We start from the raw sequence: 16,004 nt of genomic DNA on the forward strand, positions 1-16,004 counted from the left end.
GTTCCGTTCAGTTCATTATGCGAAGTATTCCGGTCATTGCGAATATTTCGCAATATACCCGGCCCGATAGTTATGGACATAATCCATATTCCAGAGACAGTTTCTGTTGAAAGTAGGTAACAAAGGAAACTAGATGAAACCAGTTCTTATCCCTGCTGACGCCGAAACCACCAAACAAAGGACTCTTAAAGTCCACTCCCCTGCACCTATTCAGACCAGGTGCAGCGTCTAACCCCCAATCACAGTGGACCGGACATATGATCTCTGACCAATGAGAATGGCCTTTGACCTCCCCTTTCTGACCCTATAAGATAGGCGACCCGGAGCAGGCTCGGTCACTTCGGCACATCTACTTTCCCTGGACCTTCCTACCGGACTATAGTTCATTCCTGAACGATAGTGAGCTCTGACCGGATTGCGCTTCGCATACTTGATGAGACGGGTAACGGTTGCATTTTCACGGTATTTATTCTTAAAGTATTGTTGGCTGATTGTGTCTTGTATCTGTATTCTTTCCCCTTAGCAGAGTCTGTTTAGTATTCATTGTTAGTATATTGTATCACTTGTTATACCTGTTTATTCTTATTTCTGTAACCCCCTTTTGTCCATTAGGGACTTAAATACAAACCTTTTTATGGAGTTCTAATCTCCTTATTTCTATTCAGTGGTCGTGTCTGTTTATTCGCATAATAGCGATAAGGTACATTGCGGACTCTGTCCCTTAAGGAATATTCGCAGATTAGAGACAAAGTACTGCGAAAGGATCTCTTATAAAGGTATTGGTTCTTGGTGTTTAATATACAATAAAAGGTACGCTACGCTGCGCTACGTTTTGTTCGCACGTAGTTAGGTATAAAGGGTAAGCAAGTTGCGGACACATTACGTAACCTGCGCTTTTCTATATATTTGAGTTGATTTTTAATTAACCTCTGTGACTGTGATCATATCTTTCTCATGCACCCTAGATAAGCTCATTTACCTGAAACCTATGACAGCTTGCCCTTTAATACTAATTTGGGTGCTGTGTCTGGGATTGTCTCACCTTTAAAAGCCATAAGGTACTTGGCAGTTGAGCTTTAACCCAAGAAAAAAACACATTCTCATTTTAGCTATGATGTGTAAGCAGGTGCCAGGTTCCCAAGAAAACCAGTTGTTAGTGTAGGACTTGCAGTGAAATGGGGTCCCTTGGCGATGGGCTGCAAGCTTAAATGCATTGATCAATTCATGAACTAAAACCCCATTATTTATTGATTATTTGAATGTTAAGGTGAGTTAGTTTGTTGTAGTGAGTGCTGGGCCCCCTGTGTTTGTATTTACTAGAGTGTGTGGTCACACCGCACCCCACCCTGGGAAGTGGGTGCAGTTTGCACCCCATTCCTAGGAATGGCGAGTGTGTTGGTACTTCTGTATCTATATGGATGTAAAAATATGTATTTTGGGCATAAATCCACAAGTAAGGGCAATGAGCCAGTTTATACCGCTGGTGGAAAACCAAGTTGCTCTGGCAAAAGTAATAATAGCAGGAAATGGAGGGCGCATGAGGTACCGGATTTATACCACTGGATCCATCTGGTAAACCATACAGTAGATAATGAGAAGAACACATACACCAAAAGTAATAATGTAAGAAAGTGTCATCAAACGTGGGAGAGATGGACGCTGTCAGAATTCTATGAGGCTTATACAGGAGTATACACAACAATGCATATACATTATACAAATCCACACTATTACACAGGACCAGACACAGGAATAGCTTTATTATAAATGGCCGTATACAGAAGGTGAGATAGATGAGGCACAATGTAAGTTTAGTATAATCGGTATAATGGCATCGCTTGTCAGATATAAAGCACATATACACTGCACAGATATAAGGTAGGGGAAAGGATGGGATGTAACATCTTATCTCTATATCATATGCATATTGTAATAAGAAATACTGAATAAAAATAAGATCTGGGCAGTGATTGGGCGGATGGTTGTATCCCAGGATGTAAATGTCCCAGGAGCAGCCTGGCTTCCTGCTGAGCTGGTGCCTGGAAGTCTGCAGTATGATTACAGTAATGTGGGGTACACATCAGGATGATTTATCCCAAAATAAGCCGATTTAGATTTAGATCTCGACCGATTTTATGTAAATTGGCCATTTCCCTGCCGTCTTTCCTGATTGGCCGCTAGGCGGCTCCTGATTGGCCAGAATTCATTCTGAGCCAAGACGCCGAAGAGGAAGGTTCTCTCCGGCTCTGAAAGCCGGGGAGCGTCGCGGAAGATGCCGACAGATGCTGGAAGTCGCCAGCAGCTGTCAGAAGACCTGGATGTCGACAGATGAAGAACGAAGACCATCCATGCAGGACCTGGGTGAGTAGGATTTCCTTCCACAGGTCCAACATGGATTATCCTCGGACAGGACGCCGTCCCCGGAGCCGCCGACACGGAGCCGCCGACACCGGAGCCAGCGACCTACCAACGGGATCAAGATAGGTAAGTATGTGTGTAATGTGTGTATTAAACTTTTATTTAAAATGGGTGTCAGTGTGTTTCATTTAACTATTTTTTTTACTGTGGCACTACAAGACCCAGCGGGCCCTTTAATGCCCAGCAGGCTGGGACTTGTGGTTCTCCAAGTCCCAGCTTGCTGGGGAGGCTTGCTGGCACTTGTAGTGCCACAGTAAAAAACAATCGTTTGTTCTATTTTTTACACCGCTATCAGCTCGATGCCCACCGCCCAGGGGCATCGATGACAGCACCAGGCTTCAGCCTGGTCAGGTAAGTCCTGGAGGGGGGGACCCCTTTATTGGGGGGTCCCCACTCCCCCAGGGCCCCTGGCCAGGCTGACTGGTCGGTAGGGTTAATGCTTTGGCCGGGGGGACTTGCATAAAAAGTCTCCCCCCAGCTGTGGCATTACCCTGCTGGCTGTTTTGCCTGGGGCTGGTTTTTAAAATACGGGGGACCCCTAGTCATTTTGTCCCCCGTATTTTGGGAACTAGCCCCAGAGCAGGAGCCTGGGGCTGGTTGTTAAAAATCAGGGAACCCCTATTTGTCGGGTTCCCTGATTTTTAATTACCGGCTCCAGGCTCTGTCAGCCTGGTGCTGGTTTCGGCTGTGGGGGGGACCCCACGCCGTTTTTTTTATTTATTTATTTATTTTTCTATTTTTTTACACTGAAGCCTGCACGGATCTGACTGATCCGTGCAGGCTTAAAGCAAATAGAACAGGAAAATGGTGTTCTATTTTCCTGTCGTATTTGCGTGGGTGTTTCACACCACTAAGCAGCCGTATTGTCAGTACGGCTGCTTAGTAAATCAGGAATCACCATTCTTTTGAATGGTGATTTCTGTCGTATCCTATCGATGGTGTAGGACATTCGTATTTGTAAATACAAATACGAATGTTCCATCTTTAGGACTACGAATTGTTGTATTTTTGGGATTGTAAATCCCAAAAATACAAATTCGTAAAAAAAAGGTGTATTTCTGCCTACGAATACACCTTTTTTCTACGAATCCATTTTGGTAAATTTCCCCCTTAATGTAGATCTGCTCACCAAAATGTTATTTTTCTGGTATATACAAAGTATACATTTATTTATAAAACATTACCCACACTGTAAGCATGGAAAAGATTTCTCTGATGTCTAACAAGATGTGATTTATTGGTAAAACATTTCCCACATTCAGCATGAAAATGGTTTCTCACCTGTATGTACCCTCTTATGTATAACAAGACTGGATTTATTCTTATAACATTTCCCACACTCAGAGCATGAAAATGGTTTCTCACTTGTATGTACCCTCTCATGTACAACAAGAATGGATTTCTGTGCAAAACATTTCCCACACTCAGAACATGAAAATGGTTTCTCACCTGTATGTACCCTCTCATGTGTAACAAGATTAGATGTGTTTATAAAACATTTCCCACATTCAGAACATGAAAATGGTTTCTCACCTGTATGTACCCTCTCATGTATAACAAGATTAGATTTGTTTATAAAACATTTCCCACATTCAGAACATGAAAATGGTTTCTCACCTGTATGTACCCTCTCATGTATAACAAGATGTGATTTATTGCTATAACATTTCCCACACTCAGAACATGAAAATAGTTTTTCACCTGTATGTTCCCTCTCATGTATAACAAGATTGGATTTCTGTGCAAAACATTTCCCACACTCAGAACATGAAAATGGTTTCTCACCTGTATGTACCCTCTTATGTGTAACAAGACTGGATTTCTGTGTAAAACATTTCCCACATTCAGAGCATGAAAATGGTTTCTCACCTGTATGTACCCTCTCATGTAGAACAAGACTGGATTTATCGCTACAACATTTCCCACACTCAGAACATGAAAATAGTTTCTCACCTGTATGTACCCTCTCATGTATAACAAGATTAGATTTGTTTGTAAAACATTTCCCACATTCAGAACATGAAAATGGTTTCTCACCTGTATGTACCCTCTGATGTGTAACAAGACTGGATTTCTGTGCAAAACATTTCCCACATTCAGAGCATGAAAATGGTTTCTCACCTGTATGTACCCTCTCATGTGTAACAAGAATGGATTTCTGTGCAAAACATTTCCCACATTCAGAACATGAAAATGGTTTCTCCCCTGTGTGATGTCTCTGATGTAAAGAGAAAACTGACTGACTTATAGAACTGGATGGTATTGTATCATCTTTATGGTCTGCACTGGGTGTAGTAAGGTCTGAATGATCAGGAGAAGGTTCCTCATGACTAGAGGGACCAGATGAAATATCTGCACTGGGAAATGTTGGGTGTGTATTAGGTATAATGGGGTTTTCCTCTGGAGAATCTTGTCTGATGTTCTTATCTTCTAGTATATAATCTGGAGCCACAATGAGATCTCCCTCCGAGGTATTCCTGCTTGTGCGCCCATCTATAGGAAACAGATGAATGACAACAGACAGAATTGTTTATATTGAGAAACAAATGTTCATGGAGGTTTTATCACTTAAACTGAACATGTCTAATGCTGCGCACACACTGGCCGATATATCGCTGGTGCGTCAACCAGTGGGTACCAGCAAAAAGTCTGTAACCAACGTGATCTCTGCAACAGAGCTGATGACCGATATATTGGTGCATCGTGCTATGGGCCTGTTTCTGGATAACCTGGTACCAAGTCCCAGAGTAATAGCAGCTACTCCACCCCGGATCCCCTCGCATGTGCCCAATGCTGGAGAAATCATTAAAATGATATCTCCAGGGCTCAGGGCAGCTGGCGCCATGTGAAGTCAGCTACCCGCCCCTGGCACCTTGCGTCACGCACAAATTTACATGGGAATGCCCATGAAACACTGGGCATTCCCATCCATGGCCCATCACGCCAATGCCCTCGTCTGCCCCCCCCCCCCAACCGAATGGACTACAAATCGTGCCCTATGTGTACAGGCGATCTGCCGTCCGCCCATATAACCCACTGCAGGAACCGGCAGTGATTGGCATCTGAAATGGGTGGGAATATGTAAACATGCCCACCCAGCTGTGACATTAGTCACAATGGATCAGGCAGGGGCAGAGGGGAACTTGTAGGGGAGCCTGGCACCGGAGAACAGGATGCCCTCCGATACTGGTAAAGAAGATAGATACCTACCCCCTGCCTCATCCCGTTATCCCTCAGCACCTCATCGTATCACATCACCTTGCCCCCAGTCACCTCCCCTTTCCGCGCCCACCCTTTCCTACTTTTCGCTCTCTCCCAGTCCCCTTTTCTCTCTCCTCCACCCCATCTGCCCCCCCCCTCTCCCCTGCTCTCTTCCTTCTGCCCCATCTCTATATCTCTGCCCCTAGTCTCTCTCTCTCTCTCTTATTACCTCCTTTTCCAGATGCTGCTTTAGATGCGGTTATACTATAGCCGCTATCAACTGAAAGTATCATTCACCTATTTTATCAATATAAAATAATTGGCTTCTGGCTACTGAGCCACGTATATGCACCTTACAGGATCAGCACTACTGATGGTGGTACGGGTCTGTTCTGTCAGTATACACATGGTGGGATATGAATGCAAAAAGGAAAGTTATGGTAGACCTACCTTTGTTAACTTCCTTTCCTTGAAGTCCATGGGAACCACAGGGGACATCGGGTTGTACGCGGATCCAGGGGGTCCGAGGCACCAATCAGCAAAGCTCTTTTAAGATTTCCCAGGATGCGTAGGGCCCTCTCCCCTGCAACCCCGCCTCCAGGCTCAACTAGTTCCGTTTTGGTACCAAGCCATAAGCAGGGAGCGGAGAAAGGAAGAGGACAGAGAGAACACATGCCCAAGTACTCACACATACATATCACAGCACATGGACAAGGGTATGGTCATTACAGATTACAGTGTAATATATCACACATAGCGATACCTCAGGAACAAATTGAAGGGAGGGCGCCCTGTGGTTCCCATGGACTTCAAGGAAAGGAAGTTAAAAAAAAGGTAGGCCTATCATAACTTTCCTTTTCGGGGTCCATGGGTCCCACAGGGGACATCGGGGAAGTCACAAGCCGTAATTAAGGGAGGAAATTTGCCTGAGGTGTCAGAAGTACCTGCCGACCGAAGGAGGCATCCTGGGAGGCGAACGTGTCAAAAGCATAGAATCCAATAAAGGTATGAACCGATGACCACGTTGCAGCCTTGCACAGCTGTTCGGCAGATGCACCCCGGCGTGCTGCCCATGAAGGACCAACCACTCCGAGCCCTGACCACATCCAGCAGGCGTTCTTCTGGAGAGAGACCTTCAGCTGTGAATGCAGGGACCACAATCTCCTGATTAACATGAAATCTGGAGACAACCTTAGGCACGTAAGATGGTTTTGTCCTCATCACTGCTCTATCAGGATGAACAATGAGGAAAGGTGATTTGCAAAAGAGAGCTGACAGGTCGGAAACTCTTCGGGCAGAAGCGATGGCCGAAAGGAATACTGTTTTGGCAGTCAGACACTTGAAATCCACCACAGTTAGCGGTTCAAAAGGGGCTTTAGTCAAAGCCTGTAACACTAGTGAGAGGTCCCAAGGTGTTGTAGGAGGGACATACGGAGGTTGGACATGCAGAACCCCTTGGAAGAATGTATGAACATCCGGTAGGACGGCAATCTTCTTCTGGAACCAGATGGATAAAGCGGAGACCTGTACTTTTAAAGACGCTAATCTCAGCCCCATGTCTAGGCCCTTCTGTAAGAATGCCAGGATTCTGGCAACCTTGAAGACCTTCGGATCATACCTCCTATCCCTGCACCAGGTAAAGTAGGTGTGCCATATCCGGTAATAAATCCGGGAAGATGCCGGCTTGCGTGCCTGAATCATGGTTCTCGCCACTCTGGACGAGAAACCCTTGCGTTTCAGCAAGGCAGTTTCAAGTGCCGGGAAGAAATGGTGTAGCCTGAATAAAGAAAAGCCCAATATAAACAAAGGTGATGAACCCCATAATTTTTTAGGGGCAAGACCAAAAAGCACGCGCTGGAGCTCTCTGGAACACCACCAGAGAGAAACCCCAAAAAGAAGAAGAGAATTAAGCCCCGAGGAAAACGAGGGGGCAAACTCATACAAAAGAAATTATAGATAGCTCTAAATAGGAAAGAAACCTCACAAAACAATATTAAATAGGTTTATAATCTTTCAGACAAACAATTGAATGCCAATGAATTGTCAGTATTGGCAAAAGGGTTGAAATTTTCCCCGACATCCAATCCAAACATTTTTGATTTATAAACCGTTATATTCGCACTCTGTGCCGAAAAAAGTTTTTTTGCCAAAAAAACATTTAAACAGTATAAAAGAAAACTCCATCCCAATTATTCTAGATCCCACTGACAGTGCAAAATTAACTATTTTGGAAGACCTTTAGGAAACCAATCATACAGATACCATACAGACTCCTAAATTTGAACAAATTTTTTATTTAAAATCATCCCAGAATAAATTTAAGAACAAATCAGAATTCTTCCCTATTTCCGCTAAAAGCAGTAGTATCGAATCTTTCTACAAAATCACCCTAGAAGATTTTAAGAATTTAAGTTTAGAGACACAAATATCCATCTACTTCTAACCTATCAAAACAAGATAAATTAGCCTTCAAAAAACTAACTAAAGATAATGACGTGATAATTAAGGAGGCTGACAAGGGAGGCGGAGTGGTGGTCATGAACAAAACTGACTATATTAACCACTGAGTGGTATGCCCTGAGCCCAGATTTTCCTGGCTCAGCTGCGCTGCCGCAGCGGGCTGTCCGGGAAAATCTCTGGGCATACCACTTTTATTCAATAGGTGCGCGCCAGTGGTGTCCAGGTGTGCACCACTGGCGCAGCACCTCTACAGCACACCCCCGTGACCAGCTCCAGTCCCCCCAGGAGCTTTGCTCCGGCGATTGGTACACCGGAGCTTCCCTGACCCACCCGCCAGCCAGCCCGTCACTCATTTTACAGTGATGTCGGCGGCAGGCTCGGGTATGGTCGGCCAGGCTCGGGAAAACTCGGAAGCACTCAGGCACCCGAGTCCTCCCGAGCCGCGAACACCCCCCAGCCTGCCGCCGTAGTCACTGCTAAATGTGACAGGCGGCTTAGGCAGGGGGGAGAGGTGCAACAAGGAAGCTCCGGCGTACTAACGCTGGAGCGGAGGCGAGGGGGATGGGGCTGCTTCTAGCTTTCTGTGGTGGGTTTTGCTGGGGCAGGATAAACCTGTCCTGGTAGGTTTGTTCTGCCCCAGCAAAACCCACCACTCAAGAGGTTAAAGAAGCTGAAAGACAACTATATAATATAGAATTCTACAGTACTTTACCTCGTGACCCCACTACCACCTTCCTGTCAGACCTAAAGTCACTCTTAACATCAGCACTTCAAGAAGAAGTCATATCCAGAGAAGAATACACGTTTTTTTTTCCAAATTTCCTATCACCCCCACATTTTACTTTCTCCCTAAGATTCACAAGTCACTCACTTGCCCACCTGGGCATCCTATCATTTCCGGTATCAACTCTTTAACTTCTAATCTATCCTTTTATGTTGATCACTTTTTAAAACCCTATGTTGTACAGCTGAGGTCCTACATCAGGGATACGACCGACCTATCTAAAATTCAAAACATCCCCTGGAAATCCACATATGCATTCATGACCCTAGATGTCAGTGCCTTATATACAAACATCCCGCACGACCTAGGGTGTGGAGTGATAGAGAGGCAGTTGTTATGGGCTGTGGACCTCAGCTGTAGACATAGGGCCTTTCTAATTGATTCCATCAAATGTATACTTTCACACAATTATTTTCTTTTTTCGGATCAATTCTTTCTTCAGGTGAAGGGGGCGGCCATGGGGACCAGGTTTGCCCCCAGCTATGCCAACCTATACATGGGCGAGGTCAAAGACATCCATGTGTGGGGCGGCGACTGGGGTGACAGCCTGGTCTTCTATGGCCGTTATATAGACAATCTCTTTATTATTTGGGATTGGGACCTACACTCTGCAACACAATTTGTCACACACATTAATAATAATTAATTTAATCTAACATTCACACACACTTACAACACCAGTAACATTAATACATTAATTTTCTGAATCTGACTCTCCAATCTAATGTAGATCATATAGTTTCTCAGAACTATATTAAATCTGTCAATACAAACTCCTATCTCCATTATACAAGTGCGCACCATTTACCATGGAAGCAAAACATACCGAAAAGTCAATTCATGAGACTTAAATGGAAGAGTTGTAGAATATCTCAAAACCAGCAATTTACAGGATCCAAAACAGCATGGGTTTACTGGGGGAAGATCATGTCAAACAAATCTGATTGACTTTTTTGACTGGGTGACTAAAGTAATAGATCAAGGTGGGGCTGTAGATGTAGCTTATCTAGACTTTAGTAAGGCTTTTGACACTGTCCCACATCGCAGACTGTTAAATAAACTTGAAAGCTTGGGATTGGATTCTAAGATAGTTGAATGGATAAGAGCATGGTTGCAGGACAGAAAACAGAGAGTTGTAGTAAACGGAGTACAGTCAAAGGAGGGAAAGGTTACAAGTGGAGTACCCCAGGGATCTGTACTTGGACCAGTGCTTTTTAATATCTTTATTGGTGATATTGCAAATGGAATTGAGGGTAAAATGTGCCTTTTTGCAGATGACACAAAGGTATGCAACAGGGTAGACACACCAGGAGGGGTAAAACAAATGATTGATGATCTAGGGAGATTAGAGGAATGGTCAAGAGCATGGCAACTACAGTTTAATGCCAAAAAATGCAAAATCATGCACTTGGGTTGCAAAAATCCAAAGACTAAATATAGTATAAATGGCACTATAATGGAAACTACTGAGGAAGAGAGGGATCTAGGTGTCACTATTTCAGGGGACTTAAAGGCAGGTAGGCAATGTAACAAAGCAATGAAGAAGGCAAGTCAGATGCTTGGTTGCATAGGGAGAGGCATCAGCAGTAGAAAGAAAGAAGTAATAATGCCACTGTATAGGTCATTGGTACGACCTCATCTAGAGTATTGTGTTCAGTTCTGGAGGCCATATCTCCAGAAGGATATAAATACATTAGAAACTGTACAAAGAAGGGCAACTAAAATGGTGCATGGCCTGCATCACAAAACGTACCAGGAAAGACTAAAAGATCTTAATATGTATACTTTAGAGCAGAGAAGGGAAAGGGGGGACATGATAGAAACTTTCAAATATATCAAGGGTTTTAACAAGGTACAGGTGGGAGACATTCTTCACAGGAAGAGGAGCAGCAGAACACGAGGACATGCACTGAAACTAGAGGGAGGAAGATTCAGGGGAAATTTGAGGAAGAATTACTTCACAGAAAGAGTAGTAGATAAGTGGAATAGCCTCCCATCAGAGGTGGTAGAGGCAAATACAGTAGTACAATTTAAACATGCTTGGGATAGGCATATTGATATCCTTACAAAAAAATAAGGATCAAATATGGTTTGAGGTAACATGTTTAAAAAAGGGGCAGACTAGATGGGCCAAGTGGTTCTTATCTGCCGTCAAATTCTATGTTTCTATGTTTCTATGTTAATTGTACCTGTGATAATATATTTAATAAACAAGCTAATGATCTCAAACAGTCATTCAGAGATAGAGGCTACCCCAATAAACTGATAAACTTAGCAATAGAAGTCCAAAGTATGAACAATCAGAATGAAGACATAACCTTTGTGTGCTACTGCAATAAAGAAAATAATATCCCAAAATTATAGAATTCTCCAACAAGACAAAATTCTTGGAAACATCCTTCCAAAACTTCCCAAGGTCATATACAGAAAAAAAACAGTCACTTAAAACAATTTTAGCACCAAGTCATTTGACTCTATGGGGGAAATTTACTAATATGAATTTGTAAAAAATAGGTGTATTCGTAGGCAGAAATACACCTATTTTTTACACATTTGTATTTTCGGGATTTACTATCCCGAAAATACAGCAATTCGTATTCCTAAAGATGGCACATTTGTAGTTGTATTTACAAATATGAATGTCCACACCATCTATAGGATAGGACAGGAATCAACATTCAAAAGAATGGTGGTTCCTGATTTACTAAGCAGCCGTATTGAAAATACTGCTGCTAATTGGCGTAAAACAGCCACGAAAATACACCTAATTTTCCTGTCTTGTTTGCTTTAAGCGTGCAGGCTTCAGTGTAAAAAAAAAAAAAAATGAAAAAATAAATAAATAAAAAAACAGCGTGGGGTCCCCCCACAGCTGTAACCAGCACCAGGCTGAAAGAGCCGGGGCCGGTAATTAAAAGTCAGGAAACCCGACAAATAGGGGTTCCCCGATTTTTAACAACCAGCCCCAGGCTCCAGGTCCGGGGCTGGTTCCCAAAATACGGGGGACAAAATGAGTAGGGGTCCCCCGTATTTTAAGAATCAGGCCAAACCAGCCAGCAGGGTAATGCCACAGCCGGGGGGAGACTTTTTACACAAGTCCCCCCGGCCAAAGCATTAACCCTCTGACCAGTCAGCCTGGTCAGGGGCCCTGGGGGAGTGGGGACCCCCCCCAATAAAGGGGTCCCCCCCTCCAGGACTTACCTGACCAGGCTGAAACCTGGTGCTGTCCCTGGTGGCCCTTTGCGGTGGCCACCGGGCTGATTGAGTGTAAAAAAATAGATGAAAAAACTATTGTTTTAAACTGTGGAACCACAAGTCCCAGCCTGTGGGGCATTAAAGGGCCCGCTGGCACTTGTAGTTCCACAGTAAAAAAAAAAATAGTTAAATAAATACACACTGACACATAAGAAAAATAAAACTTTAATACATACATTACACACATACTGATACTTCCCTATCTTGATCCCGTAGGTAGGTCCCAGGGTCTTGATCCGGTGCCTTGTCCTGGTCCCTGTCGGCGTCCATCCGGTCCAAAGAAATCCATGGGGGACCTGTGGAAGGAAATCCTACTCACCCAGGTCCTCTATGGAAGCTCTGAAGTCTTGATCCAACATAGTCCTGGTCTTCTGTCACCTTCTGTGACACTCCGGCAACTCCATCGGCGGCTCCCCGCATCAGACTGTCAGAGGCGCAGAGATCCTTCATCCTCTGCGGCTCTCATCAGAAAGATTCTATTGGCCGCTAGGCGCCCAATCAGGAGCTGAGAAAGTCGGCTCCTGATTGGCCGCCTAGCGGCCAATAGAATCATTCTGACGAGAGGCGCAGAGGATGAAGGATCTCTGCGCCTCTGACAGTCCAATGCGGGGAGCCGCTGATGGAGTTGCCGGAGTGTCACAGAAGGTGACAGAAGACCAGGACTACGTTGGATCAAGACTTCAGAGCTTCCATGGAGGACCTGGGTGAGTAGGATTTCCTTCCACAGGTCCCCCATGGATTTCTTCGGACCGGATGGACGTCGGCAGACGCCGCCGACACAGACGCCGTCGACATGGAGCCCACTGCCGACATGGAGCAGGACAAGGCACTGGATCAAGACCCTGGGACCTACAGGATCAAGATAGGTAAGTATCAGTATGCGTGTAATGTATGTATTAAAGTTTTATTTTCCTTATGTGTCAGTGTGTATTTAACTATTTTTTTTACTGTGGAACTACAAGTGCCAGCGGGCCCTTTAATGCCCCGCAGGCTGGGACTTGTGGTTCTCCAAGTCCCAGCTTGCGGGGGAGGCTTGCTGGGACTCATAGTTCCACAGTTTATAACAATAGTTATAATATATACACAGCCTCTGGTCAGGAATTATTTTAATCCTTGCTCCTGAAGAAGCTGGGAGGTTAATCCCAGAGAAACGCGTTGAGCTCTTTTAACTGGACATTCCACCCATCCACATCACGGCATTCCATGTACTAAGGACACTCAACATCCATCTGCAATTTAACCCATCCAGAAAGCAATCCGAGGCAGTTTATGGACTAACATCAGTCATCCAGGTCTACCACCTTTCCCGTCAGAGGAACCATTCCACCATTGGACTTCTTTGGCCACCTGGTCACCTGCTATTCATGGGATTCAAGAATTGATGTCCTCATGGTAATATGCCTATAAAAATGCCAGTTTGCATGTATATTGTGTAACACTGAATGTCCTTGCATTTTATTATACTTTTTATATTTGGCTACATCTGTCACTCAAAGTGTGTCTGGAGATATAACCCTGGGTGGAGCCTCTGACTCACATGACAGAGAACCAGCCCAGTGAGCCCACAGACAGTGCCAGACACCCTCTGCCTCTCCATGTTACACAGCAAAGACACAGCTACTCACCAGACACACCAGGTGAGCGCCCCACACCTCCATACCTCCCAACATGACCCTCTCCAGGAGGGACAGAATGCTATGTTTGTGGACTTCCATCTTAATTTATGATTGTCATCACCTGTCATTTTAAACAAGGTAATTGATAAGAAAGGTGTTTAAGCACAGGTGATGGTAATCCATAAATTAAGAAGAAAGTCCAGAAACAGAGCAATGTGTCCCTCCTGGAGAGGGTCATGTTGGGTATGCACCTCCCTCCCCCCCCCATTCACGGCATCCCCACGATTAAATGGCACATGCAAAACACTGACATGGCTATGGTCGACAATGAAAAAGGTTGACAAGATTTATTTTTCACTTTTTCAATGTTTTCATATTCATTCTCATGTGTCGACATGGACACCAATGAAGTGCCACACTTATGTCAACATTTACATGTGTTAACCTTTCTGTGTTGATTTTTTTCTTGTGGCGATTCGCGGCACCCCCCGCGACCCCCCTCCCGCGATTTGCAGCACACCCCCCGCAATTTGCGGCACCCCCGGTGACTCCCGCGATTCGCGGCCCCACCCCGTGACACCCCCCTCCTGCAATTCGCGCCAACCCCCGGGCCCCCCCTCCTGCGGTTCACTGTGCCCCACAAGACCCCCCCTACTGCGGTTCACGGTGCCCCCCACGACCCCCCCTACCGCGATTCCCCACCCCTGAACCCCCCTCCTGTCATTGCGGCAACCCCCCGCCCCCGCGACCCACCCTCCCGCGATTCACTGCAACCCCCCGCGCCCCCCCATCCCACGATTCGCGGCACCCACACCCCCCCCCCCCGCGACCCATCCTCCCGCAATTCACGGCATCCACCCACGACCCCTCCTCCCGTGATTCGCGGACACCCCTCACCTCCTCCCTCCCCCACCCCCGCACGTGATTCACGGCAACCCCAGGATTAAATGGCACATGCAAAACACTGGCACGGCTATGGTCGACAATAATAAAAGGTTGACATGAGTTTTTGAAGATTTATTTTTCTTTTTTTGAATGTTTTCATATTCATTCTCATGTGTCGACATGGACACCGATGAAGTGCCACACTTATGTCAACATTTACATGTGTTGAACTTTCTGTGTTGATTTTTTCTTGTAGCAATTTTTTTCCAGTGACAACTATGAACTATGTGCACGTCAACCTACACATCATTAACCAATTCTTTGTATAATATATAACACCTGTTCTGTTTACTGTAGGTGTTGTAAGTCAGACCTTTTACGGCTACTATTACTGTTTATGTAAATGCATTCTGAATGACAGCAACATCCTACCATCCTTCTACAAGAATATATAACCAACTAGGTGATTCATCGTGCTCCCCCCCCTCCCGCAATTCACGGACCCCCCGCGCACCCCCCCTCCCGCGATTCGCAACCCCCCTCCCGCGATTCACGCCCCCTCCCACGCTTTGCGGACCCCCGCCCTCTCCCGCGATTCGCTGACACCTGCGCCCCTCCCTCCCTTGATTCACGGCACCCCCGCGCCCCTCCCGCAATTCACGGCACCCCTAAGCCCCTCTTTAGTCCCCCGTATACTCACACACCCCTATCAGTACCCAGCTTCCTGCTCTCCTGAACCGTAACTTCCAACACTGGGGAGTCGCTGACGCTGTTTTGCCCACATGCCCCTATCATGCCTCATAGCCCAGCCTCCTGCTCTCATGCACCCGAACTCCCACCCAGTAGGAGGAGACACTGACTAAGGGCCACCATCCTGTACTCCTGTGCTGCCACGCTGGACCCTCACCCACTGGCAGAAGCAGCACAGTATCTCCCACCCTCCTCTTTAGTCCCCCTTATTCCCACACACCCCTATCACTACCCAGCCTCCTGTTTTCCTGTGTCGTGACCTCCGCCAGTGGGGAGCCGCTGACTCAGAAACACCCTACTATACTATTGCACACACACACACACACACCTAAACAACATGCACACACAGCCCCCCCCCCACACACCCACAAATGTCACTGTACCATCCACACTATCAATGTACATCTTACTCTGTAACCGCTTTTTAATTAAGCAAAACAATACACAGCCCCTTCCACATCATATGCTCTCTATTTAACACATTTCACCTATAACTGAAGAAGTTGCAATACAGGCATCTTTCATACAATTCTAACCATCTTTCTCATATACAAATGTTCACAAATTAAGGGGGCGCAGCCCCTTACGACGGTGTGAAGAGCGACCATAGGGCGCGATGAATCACCTAGTTTTATTAT

The 16,004-nt window shown here is 45.6% G+C and overlaps 2 protein-coding genes across 2 annotated transcripts in view; both read right to left on the minus strand.

Annotated features, from left to right (window-relative positions):
* The window catches only part of LOC146010156 (uncharacterized), a 213,030-nt gene that overhangs the window by 91,815 nt on the left and 105,211 nt on the right, over positions 1-16,004 (minus strand). The window lies entirely within an intron of this gene.
* The window catches only part of LOC146007380 (uncharacterized), a 32,422-nt gene continuing 18,194 nt past the window's right edge, over positions 1,777-16,004 (minus strand). Inside the window, exon 3 of the mRNA XM_083145729.1 lies at positions 1,777-4,911. Within this exon, the coding sequence (XP_083001855.1) occupies positions 3,677-4,911 (1,235 nt within the window). The 3' untranslated portion in view covers positions 1,777-3,676. The remainder of the gene's footprint in view (positions 4,912-16,004) is intronic.

Source organism: Crinia signifera, chromosome 6 (assembly GCF_055691185.1).
Source record: "Crinia signifera chromosome 6, ASM5569118v1, whole genome shotgun sequence".
In the NCBI taxonomy this organism is placed as follows: Eukaryota; Metazoa; Chordata; class Amphibia; order Anura; family Myobatrachidae; genus Crinia; species Crinia signifera.